We start from the raw sequence: 12,146 nt of genomic DNA on the forward strand, positions 1-12,146 counted from the left end.
TAAAGATGATACAAATAGATGGAGAGATGTACCATGTTTTTGGATTGGAAGAATCAACATTGTGAAAATGACTATACTACCCAAAGCAATCTACAGATTCAATGCAATCCCTATCAAACTACCCCTGGCATTTTTCACAGAACTAGAGCAAAAAATTTCACAATTTGTATGGAAACACAAAAGACCCCGAATAGCCAAAGCAATCTTGAGAACGAAAAATGGAGCTGGAGGAATCAGGCTCCCTGACTTCAGACTATACTGCAAAGCTACAGTGATCAAGACAGTATGGTACTGGCACAAAAACAGAAAGATAGATCAATGGAACAGGATAGAAAGCCCAGAGATAAACCCACGGACATATGGTCACCTTATCTTTGATAAAGGAGGCAGGAGTGTACAATGGAGAAAGGACAGTCTCTTCAATAAGTGGTGCTGGGAAAACTGGATAGGGACATGTAAAAGTATGAGATTAGATCACTCCCTAACACCATACACAAAAATAAGCTCAAAATGGATTAAAGACCTAAATGTAAGGCCAGACACTATCAAACTCTTAGAGGAAAACATAGGCAGAACACTCTATGACATAAATCACAGCAAGATCCTTTTTGACCCACCTCCTAGAGAAATGGAAATAAAGACAAAAATAAACACATGGGACCTAATGAAACTTAAAAGCTTTTGCACAGCAAAGGAAACCATAAACAAGACCAAAAGACAACCCTCAGAATGGGAGAAAATATTTGTAAATGAAGCAACTGACAAAGGATTAATCTCCAAAATTTATAAGCAGCTCATGCAGCTCAATAACAAAACAACAAACAACCCAATCCAAAAATGGCCAGAAGACCTAGACATTTCTCCACAGAAGATATACAGACTGCCAACAAACACATGAAAGGATGCTCAACATCTTTGCTCATTAGAGAAATGCAAATCAAAACTACAATGAGATATCATCTCACACCAGTCAGAATGGCCATCATCAAAAAATCTAGAAACAATAAATGCTGGAGAGGGTGTGGAGAAGAAGGAACACTCTTGCACTGCTGGTGGGAATGTGAATTGGTACAGCCACTATGGAGAACGGTATGGAGGTTCCTTAAAACTACAAATAGAGCTACCATATGACCCAGCAATCCCACTACTGGGCATATACCCTGAGAAAACCATAATTCAAAAAGAGACATGTACCAAAATGTTCATAGCAGCCCTATTTACAATAGCCCGGAGATGGAAACAACCCAAGTGTCCATCATCAGATGAATGGGTAAAGAAGATGTGGCACATATATACAATGGAATATTACTCAGCCATAAAAAGAAATGAAATTGAGCTATTTGTAATGAGGTGGATAGGCCTAGAGTCTGTCATACAGAGTGAAGTAAGTCAGAAAGAGAAAGGCAAATACTGTATGCTGACATATGTGGAATTTAAGAAAAAAAATGTCATGAAGAACATAGGGGTAAGACAGGAATAAAGACACAGACCTACTAGAGAATGGACTTGAGGATATGGGGAGGGGGCAGGGTAAGCTGTGACAAAATGAAAGAGCGGCATGGACATATATACACTACCAAACGTAAGATAGATAGCTAGTGGGAAGCAGCTGCATAGCACAGGGAGATCAGCTCGGTGCTTTGTGACCGCCTGGAGGGGTGGGATAGGGAGGGTGGGAGGGAGATGCAAAAGGGAGGGGATATGGGAACATATGTATATGTATAACTGATTAAATTTGTTATAAAGCAAAAAATAAAAAATAAATTAAAAAAATAAAAAAAAAGAAGGCAGCTAAAACTTGTGCAGGTTTCTACCTGCCTTATTCACTACCTCTGAACAGGTGTTAATGTTCATCTGTTGCTTACACTCCTTCCCTACAAACTGTTAAAATTAGCTCTAATAGGGCTTCCCTGGTGGCGCCTTGGTTGAGAATCCACCTGCCAATGCAGGGGACACGGGTTCGTGCCCCGGTTCGGGAGGATCCCACATGCTGTGGAGCGGCTGGGCCTGTGCTGCTGAGCCTGTGCGTCTGGAGCCTGTGCTCCGCAACGGGAGAGGACACAACAGTGAGAGGCCCACATACCACAGAAAAAAAAAAGCTCTAATATATACATAAATACTGTAATTTGTATATAAATAAAGTATTATAATATGTAAAATATAAATATATGTATTATCTATAATAGAGCTTAGCTCTAATATATAAATACTATAATTTGTATATAAATATATTATTATAATATTTACAATGTAAATATATAACATGCATTATATGTAATAGAGCTAATTCCATATATTAATTCTAAGTTAAAATTAATTCTAAAATAGAACTAATTCTATATATATTTTAGTTATATTGTAGGCATATGTATAGTTAAAAGAAATTGAATATTTGGAAGATTTTAAAAGATATATACATATATATGTATGATGTATGTATACACCCATATGTATATAATTATATATATCTATAATTTCTTTTAACTTTCTATCCACAAAGAAATTATTTTCCATGGAATGATTTAGTTCCAAATGAGAGTTATGCTTTATGTGAAATGCGTAGATAAACAAAGCAAAACAAAAGAAATTTAAAAAATGTTTCTGCAAGATTTGCCATAGTTGACCTTTATGCCGTCCATTGCATTTAAAATGTATCTTGACATCCCAAATCCTGACGGTATCTGTGTCGGTAAAACAGTGTATCTGGGGAAGCAATAACTAACTCTCTCCTCTTCCAGGACCATGCAGCAGAAGTAGAGAGCAAAAAGGGAGAATTGCAGAGTCTGCAGGGTCACCTAGTGAAGCTGGGTGCTCTGGGCCGTGCTGAGGACCTTCACCTCCTCCAGGGCAAAGCGGAGGACTGCTACCAGCTGTTTGAGGAGGCCAGCCAGGTCGTGGAGAGGCGGCAGCTTGCCCTCTCCCACTTGGCCGAATTCCTGCAGGGCCATGCCTCTCTGTCAGGGGTTCTCCGGCGGCTGAGGCAAACAGTGGAAGCAACCCACAGTATGAATAAGAAACAGTCTGACTTACTAGAAAGGGACCTCCAGGATGCTATCCGAGACGTGAAAACATTAGAAGCTGCTGCTATCAGTCTTGATGGCCTGCTTACCAAAGCCCAATACCATCTCAAAAGTGGAAGTTCTGAGCAGAGGACTTCCTGCAGAACTACAGCTGATCATCTCTGCTCTGAATTAGAGAGGATCCAGAACCTTCTGGGAACCAAGCAGAGTGAGGCAGACGCCCTGGCGGTATTGAAGAAAGCCTTCCAAGAGCAGAAAGAGGAGTTGCTGAAAAGCATCGAGGACATCGAAGAAAGGACTGACAGAGAGCGGCTGAAAGAACTAACCCGCCAAGCGCTTCAACAGAGGTGAATGGAAGTTGCGTAGAAGCCGGTTGTCTCGTGTACTTTTTCTTTGGTCTGGAATGAACTCTTGTGCAAAACTATAATAGTACCGGATTTAGCTACTTATTTAAAAAATATTTTGAGGGGACTTCCCTGGAGGTCCAGTGATTAGGACTCTGTACTTCCACTGCAGGGGCATGGGTTCGATCCCTGGTCGGGGAACTGAAATCTCGCATGCCTCGTGGCCAAAAAAAAATATTTTGAGGATAAAATTAGTGACTATATATATATATATATATATATATTTTTGCGGCACACGGGCCTCTCACTGCTGTGGCCTCTCCCATTGCGGAGCACAGGCTCTGGACGCGCAGGCCCAGTGGCCATGGCTCACGGGCCCAGCCGCTCCATGGCATGTGGGGTCTTCCCGGACCGGGGCACGAACCCGTGTCCCCTGCATCGGCAGGCGGACTCCCAACCACTGCACCACCAGGGAAGCCCCGAGTGACTATTTTAACACTTAAGAAGTACTAAAATTTCCTTGTTTTCCTTAAGGACCTTCCTAAGACGTATATATAAGCCACTCTATTTACCATAGAGTATATTGATCATATCATCTATTTTAAAGCAATTTTTAACTGATAGAAGAAGGGACTCGTCTTCTGTAGCAAGAATGAAAGGCAGAGGAGAAAGAAAGTGAAGTAGATTTGTATTTCTGGTGATAAAATATGAGGTAATTTTTCCCGGTGGCTTCTAGCCTCTCAGAAAGGACTGGAGTGAGGTCCTCAGTTGAGAGTGAGTGACAAGAAGTTGTGGGGAGAAAACGTAGGGAAAAATGGGAATGAAGCCTCTGGTGCTTGGTAAGTGATAAGCTGCCATTTGAGATTTGTATTCATTCACTTGAAGTGGAACCAAACAGCCTGGCAAAGTGGTTCTCCCCCACTACTTTTACCTGTTTGCTTAGAGGTGTGGAGAATGCAGAGAAGTGGGTTTAAGCAAAGTCGGGGTTTTGTCAGGTGAGATTAACAGAGAAGCTAGGGGGTCAAAGTTATTTTTGTGCAGTAAATTTGAGAAGTAATTTTTTACTATAGCGGTCTTTTCAACCTTCTTTTTCCTTCTCAGTAGAACTTCTCCCCACTCATCTTCTCAGCATCACTTTCTCTTGCATTTTTCAGGGGGCAAAGAAACAACAGAAATGCGTTCATGCTAAGGCTCCCGTAATTGATAAAGATTATATTGACCCTGCCACAGTCATTGCCATTTGCTTCCTTTTAACCAGAATCAAACATCAAGCTAAGGCTTTGGTTAGGTGATAATGACTCCTGAGGTTGTATGCCTCATGGGCAATAAGCTATTTGACTAGCTTAGCAATAAATTTACAAAAGGGAATAAAATTTGGGAAGGAAAAATGGCCTCCAGAGTAAGGGTGGAAGGATGAGCGAAGTGTGGCCAAGGAGCAAATGGCTCAGCCAGGAAATGAGGGGTAGGGTTGGTGCTGCACGGCCCTTCCTCGCAGGTTGGGTTCTAGCAGACCAGGAGATCCTAAAATTGCTGGAGGAGACCTGGGTTGGGCTCAAGAGCCACGTCAGTACCCACAGCACTAAACTCACCAAGGTTGCACAGAGGCTACGGAAAATGTTGCCTGGAATCGATTGATCATTAAATCCCAGTCATACCATACTCATGTGTTACTGGGTGACCTTGAGCAAAGCACCTCTCTTCTTATAAAATGGAGATATTTTGATAATGCCTGCTCCTAGCTGCTTTGCTTTGGGAATTAAATGGGATAATGCATATAGTCAGCACTATACCCAAATGCAAGAACTAAAAGAGTCAGTGGCTGCCTCTCTGTGACCACTTTTTTTACAAATACTCAAATATTAATCTATTAAGGACCCAAAAAACCCATGCCCATTTTCCAGTGGTAATCTGTTCAAAAAGTAGGTAAAGTTTTATTTTTAAATATTACTATTAATGAGTCGAACTTCATGGCACAGAAGAATTTCTTTTATTTTTTTAATTTCTTTTCTATTTATTTTTATTTTGGGCTGTGTTGGGTCTTCGTTGCTGTGTGCGGGTTTTCTCTGGTTTCGGGGAGTGGGGGCTACTCTTCGTGGTGGTGCGCGGGCTTCTCATTGCGGTGGCTTATCTTGTTGCGGAGCACGGGCTCTAGGCACGCGGGCTTCAGTAGTTGTGGTTCGTGGGTTCTAGAGCGCAGGCTCAGTAGTTGTGGTGCACGGGCTTAGTTGCTCCGTGGCATGTGGGATCTTCCCAGACCAGGGCTTGAACCCATGTCCCCTGCATTGGCAAGCAGATTCTTAACCACTTTGCCACCAGGGAAGTCCCCAGAAGAATTTCTTACCAATGACCTTTCAATAAGTACTCACCTACTTTACCTCCAATATCGGCCCTGGTCAAAATTCTTATACCACCAAAGCAAAATAGAAAGATAATACAAACTTAATAGCAGTTTGAAGGTGAATAGTAAGAATGACTTAAAATGTTTTCTAAGGTACCGTCTAAATTATGCAAAGTTAACTTTAAAAACATCTTTATCCATTGATATACATTAATTGCTGTGTTAAAAGCTTTTCTAGCTACCAATATGCATGCTTTATGGAAAGGAAACACTAGTTCACTACCTTTAGTAAATTAATGATAAAATAACATTTTAACTTGCAGGTTGAGAGTTTTCAATCAGTTAGAAGATGAATTGAATTCTCATGAGCATGAACTATGTTGGTTGAAAGACAAAGCTAAGCAAATTGCTCAGAAAGACGTAGTCTTTGCACCTGAAGTCGACAAGGAGATAAACCGCTTAGAGGTTACTTGGGATGACACCAAAAAACTAATTCATGAAAAGTAAGTAAAAAACTTCTCAGTTTTTGTTTTTAACTTTCTACTTAATTTATGACATTGGGCCATTGCCTGTTGATTTGCGTTGGTGTGATCAAGAGTTTAATATCTTTTGCCAACTTAGGTATTCTCTGTCTATTTAGTAACATTAAAAATTTAGTCCTACAGAACTTTGTTGAGGAAGTTGTCTTGAGATAACAATTACATACAAAATTTTATGCTTAAAATCCAGAGTTGTCAACAGTTACAAAGTGCCACCAGGAGAGTCTTAACCCCTGATTTTCTTTTTCATTTTGTTATATTTGTTTGTATTTGAGGTATGTTTTACATATGGTAAAATTCACCCTTTTAAATGTATACCCTTAAACTGTAGAAGTTTAACAAACTCATGCAGTTGTGTAAATATCACAACTATCAAATTTCACAGTAACAGTTCTACCATCTGAAAAAATTCCCTTATGTCTCATTGTCATCAACCCCCCCCCCACTCCCAATCCCTGGCAACCATTGATCATTTTTCTGTCTCTGTAGTATCATCTTTTTCAGAATCACACATAAATGGATTCTTTCTGGTCTGGACAATTGTAAATAAAGCATATCTAAACACTCATGTTCATTTTTTGGTGTATACATAAGTTTTTACTACACTTGGTTAAATACTTCCTTTTACTTAGCTCAATGCACATTGTGATATGTATCCACAGAGTCCAATCTAGTTTTATAGCTGAATGACATTCCACTTACTAGGTGTACCACAGTTGATCCATTCACCAACTGATGGATATTTGGGATCTTTCCAGTTTGGGCGACTACAAATAAAGCATCTGTAACATTCATATTTAATTTTTTATGTATATATAAGCTTTTTATTATATACTGTAGACTATTAACATAGGCTTTTAAAAATTAACCATATTGCACAAACTTATTCCATGTTATTAAATATTCTCCTAAATTGTGATTTGTTATAGGTTGCACAGTATTCAATCATAAGAATGTATCACAATGTACTCACTTATTGGCCTATTTGGGTTATTTCTAAGTTTCCCCCTATTACAAATAATGGTGTGAAGGATATAATTTTACCCAAATCTTAGTGCACACCTCTTTCTTTTGAAAAATTCCTGGATGAAGAATTGTTTGCTCAAAAGCATTTTACTCTTATGAACAAAAACTATCTTATATTTTGACAATTCTTGGGGGATTCATATTTAATGAAAATTTGTGTTCTTAAAATGGAAAAGAAAATCTCATATGTACTTTAATTTTTTTAAAAAATAAATTTATTTATTTATTTTTGGCTGCATTGGGTCTTTGTTGCTGTGCGCGGGCTTTCTCTAGTTGTGGTGAGCAGGGGCTATCCTTCGCTGTGGTGCGCGGGCTTCTCATTGCAGTGGCTTCTCCTGTTGCGGAGCACAGGCTCTAGGTGCGTGGGCTTCAGTAGTTGTGGCACGTGGGCTTCAATAGTCGTGGCACATGGGCTCAGTAGTTGTGGCTTGTGGGCTTAGTTATTCCGCAGCATGTGGGATCTTCTCGGACCAGGGCTCGAACCCGTGTCCCCTGCATTGGCAGGCAGATTCTTAATCACTGCACCACCAGGGAAGTCCCTGTACTTTAATTATTGAGCAGTAGTTTTTGTTTGGTTTGGTTTTGGGGTTTTTTGGGGAGGAGTGGGTCTCCTTCCCCTCAACTCACATACTATGAAGTAATTAAATCACAGATAATTTTTTAAAAAATTTAACAGATTTTGTTTTAATGACTAGGTGGATTCTTCATTCATGGAGAACATTTTGGACATTAGGGTTAAGTCAGATTTGCCAGAATGCTTTTGACATCAGTAGGTGGAAATAGGTTTTCCCTTGATTCCAGCATTTATCAGAGTACACTTATGTAGTTATGTATCAGGTCCAACCATGGGGGAACTCTTCCCTATTCTGATATGTGACAATAAATGATGTATTTTCTTAATCATTACAGCCAGGGTCTATGCTGTGGACTTATTGACTTAATGAGAGAGTATCAGAATTTGAAGTCAGCTGTAACTAAAGTCCTAGAAAATGCCAACAATGTGATTGTAACCAGAACTACTGTAAAAGATCAGGAGGACCTTAAGTGGGCTTTATCAAAGGTAATAATACAAGATGTATTTATTTTATTAGACTTTGTTAGTAGATTTGTTTTTACTCATAATGCATTCTCTATAAAACTCCTGTCAGTATATTTAGGTACAGCTAATTCATGCTGACAAGCTCAACCTTTTTTTTTAGGAATGCTTATATTCTGGGATTCTAGCAATTTGAGAAAATTATATATATCTGTATAGTTCATTATTACCAGTGGTTTCTGCATAAGGTCAACCATGAATTAAATTTCTTAGAGGCAAATGGTTATAAATTCTTGACATATCTTTGGTTGTTTTATTAATTAAGGAAACATTTATGTCCATAGCATGCAACTGCCAAGAATGAAATGTGTAATAAACAGAAAGAATTGGATGATTTTACCAGTAAAGGAAAACAGTTGTTGTCTGAGCTGAAAAAAATTCACAGTGGTGATTTCATCTTGGTGAAAACAGACATGGAAAGCACTGTGGACAAATGGCTGGATGTAAGCTCATCACCTGGGATTCTATGAATAGTTTATATATTCACATTTCTCAGTCACATTTTTGGGCAAGGATTATTCAGGAATGTGACTTCCTTTTTTAACTTTTAATGCTAAATTCAAAATGATACTCTAAAAAAATAGTGTTCACATACAATTTAGAAATAGTTAAAAATTATTTGCTTTATTTTGTTAAATTGGCAGATTATCTAGAATTTCATTTGATAGCTTCAGTCATAACATATTTATAACTCTAAATGTTTTTCTTTTCCAAACCTTGAGATCATGGATAAAATAGGAGAATAATTTATAAACATCTTCCAGAATATTAAACAATAATGGATAATAATTTAAAGTAATAAGACTATAATTGTGCATTGAAAAGCATTGGACTTGCAGTTTACATCCTTGGCTTTTAGTTCTTGCTCTGTCATTTGCTAGCTATGTGCCCATACAACAAGTCACTCCATCTCTCTGGAACTCTACATCTCAATCCATACATATTTTACGTTGTTTTCCAGCTCATAATTCCTGTGATTCTGTCGCTCCCCTATTATCAATATTTAGGTTCAGAAGTTTAACCTACAGTGGATTCCCTTACTTAAGCTAAATTACTGAAGTTAGATATTGATGTTTGCATATTATAATCAAATAATTTGGGGACTTCAGAAAACCTTATCTGCCTCCACTTTTAAAATGGTATTCTTATTATGGGAAGATTGTTAAACAGTAATACTAATAATACTTTAACCATGCAGAGTAGGTTGTTCTGTGCATTTACTTATTCTATAAATATGTGCAAGTCTAATTATGCACATTTTTATATCTCAGCATTACAAATAAAAGGGCTTATTGTGTCATTTTCAAAAATAAATACAGTACTGCCCTAGCTAGACTCCTATCCTGTAAAATTAAACCTTAGAGTGAATTATATTATAGTAGACTGCAATAGACCTGTTATTGTTTTCCAATTTACAGATGAAAATCAAAATTCAATCAACTCTCCTAATGACAGAAATACTTGTAATGTGCATTGAAATGTAATGGTTAGCATTTACTTGAGCCAGGAACACTAATTAGATTATAATAATTTTTGTAAAACTTTGTTTTTCAGTCAGAATATGAAGGAAGCATTGACATATTTAATACTTTGGTGGGCAAAGAGCATATGAAAGCCTCAGATTTAATGATATGGTCTCTCTTTTCTATCCCAGATATCAGAGCAAATTGAGGAAAACATGGACAGGCTGAGAGTAGGCCTGTCCATTTGGGATGATGTACTTACAAGTAAAGATGAGATCGACGGATGGGCAAACAATTCTGTTCCACAGCTGACCAAAAGCATCAGCAACCTGAATAACAGCCTCAAAGCAGAAGAATTCCTGAAAGAATTTGAGGTAAAATGCCTTTACCTTCATATGTGAGTTTGTGGTATATCATTGACCAGAGTATAAAAAATTGTCTTTTTTTTAAAGCTTATTCTTCCTTTCAAGACACATACTATACTCAATATTCTGTAATAACCTATAAGGGAAAAGAATCTGGAAAAAAATAGATATATATTTGTGTATAACAGAATCACTTTGCTGTACACTTGAAACTAACACAATGTTATAAATCAACTATACTTCAATTTAAAAAAAGGAAAGAAAGAAAACAAACCACTGGAAAAAAAAAGTAAAGTCCATTCTTCCTTTCAAGATACATAATAAGTGTAATAAAACTCTTTACTGTCTTTTGCTGTTTACTTGAAAGTTGATTAGGCTATGGATAAGAGGGATGTTTTCTTTTTTGCATTCTTATCATTTCTTAGTTGGGGCTCTTAAAGTATTAGTAGAAAAGTAAAGATTCATAAAATCTACAATTTGTCCCATTCATCTGAGATTATGGCACCTTCCTATCGGAAAACCAAATTGAAAATGTTTGTAATCTAATGATATTTAGTATCTACTTTTTCTTCATTCAAACAAAATGTTTACTGAGTACTTACCATGGGTCCTAAACACTTAAGTTAGGTGCTGGATTCTTCCACTGCCTTTGTAGAAGTGGAAGAAAACTGGAGATTGGAGGGTCACAGATTTCCACGGAAAGTGGGCTTTTAGTGGCCAATTTATTTTAAATTCCTCTTTTAAACTCCCATTTCTTGCATTCATTTATTCATCTGCTCATCAGATTCCCAATGAGCACCTAAAATGTGGCAGGCACTGTTTTGGGCACTGAGAATTTAATAGTAAAACAGACAAAGTCACTACCCTTATGATATTTACATTATTTACATTACAATATATATCATATGTAAAATGTCAAGCGGTAACTGGGCTATGATGAAAAATGAAGTAGGGTAAGGGGAAATAGAGTGCCCAGAGGTAACCTGTTTCACAAAGCAGGGGACTGACTGTGCCCTTGGTGGGGGAAGAGACTGTTCACATTCTGTGCTCCAAGGCCCAGTGCTGGGTCTGGCACACATATGGGACATGACAGACACATGAAAGAATGCAGTCTGAATAAAATGTTGTTGAATCATCTGTATTGCCTAAGTTATCAGCTGTATTTACCCAAAGAACATCCTATAGGTTGTTCCTATTTCTAAGAGCAAACATAAGTAGAGGGAATTATCCAGACCAAAAGTACAGTCAGGAGAGGGATCCCACAGTCTCTTTAGTTGCTACCTTTGATGTTAAATTAACATAACAGCTCAAACAGTGGTGTGTACTGGAGTACAGCTTGTACCAGCTCACAAAAGTCACAACGTTTTCAGGAATTTTGTGAGCCAGTGATAAACACAACCATTATTAAAAATTATTAAAAATTAAATTGTAAATAACTGTACCATTAATTTGTATTAAAAATGAAAATAATGAATTCCCCAAACTTATCACTTCCTAATTATTATTTGACAATTACTGTTATCTGGCTCTTGAGTTATTGACACATTATATCCATATGATGGAAATACGATAGAACGTGTACACCTGAATGGTGCTTCCAACTCCATGTTCTGTGACATCATGCTGTAGCTCAAAAGGGTGGTAAATGCTACAGATCAGGGCCAGGTGTTCAACCAGCCTGGAGGATACTCCTACTACTGACCTCTGGGATCCAGGGAGCCAGTGGGCCTCAGTCACATTCATTATGTCCAGGTTCACTCACTCACAGAGCTGTTTTTTTTTTTTTTTTTTTTTTTTTTGCGGTATGCAGGCCTCTCAGTGCTGTGGCCTCTCCTGTTGCGGAGCACAGGCTCCGGACGCGCAGGCTCAGCGGCCATGGCTCACGGGCCCAGTTGCTCCGCGGCATGTGGGATCTTCCCAGACTGGGGCACAAACCTGTGTCCCCTGCATCGGCA

General features: G+C 38.2%; 1 protein-coding gene across 17 annotated transcripts in view; it reads left to right on the forward strand.

Moving 5' to 3' along the window:
* Window positions 1–12,146, forward strand: part of SYNE1 (spectrin repeat containing nuclear envelope protein 1) — a 472,944-nt gene that overhangs the window by 190,741 nt on the left and 270,057 nt on the right. For all 17 annotated transcript variants that reach the window (XM_082633720.1, XM_082633725.1, XM_082633723.1 and 14 more), the window contains 5 exons: window positions 2,739–3,367; window positions 6,026–6,205; window positions 8,177–8,327; window positions 8,648–8,806; window positions 10,018–10,200. In XM_082633720.1, coding sequence (XP_082489846.1) covers window positions 2,739–3,367; window positions 6,026–6,205; window positions 8,177–8,327; window positions 8,648–8,806; window positions 10,018–10,200 — 1,302 coding nt within the window. The remainder of the gene's footprint in view (window positions 1–2,738; window positions 3,368–6,025; window positions 6,206–8,176; window positions 8,328–8,647; window positions 8,807–10,017; window positions 10,201–12,146) is intronic.

The sequence above is a fragment of the Mesoplodon mirus genome, assembly GCF_964341445.2.
Source record: "Mesoplodon mirus genome assembly, chromosome: 10".
Classification (NCBI taxonomy): domain Eukaryota; kingdom Metazoa; phylum Chordata; class Mammalia; order Artiodactyla; family Ziphiidae; genus Mesoplodon; species Mesoplodon mirus.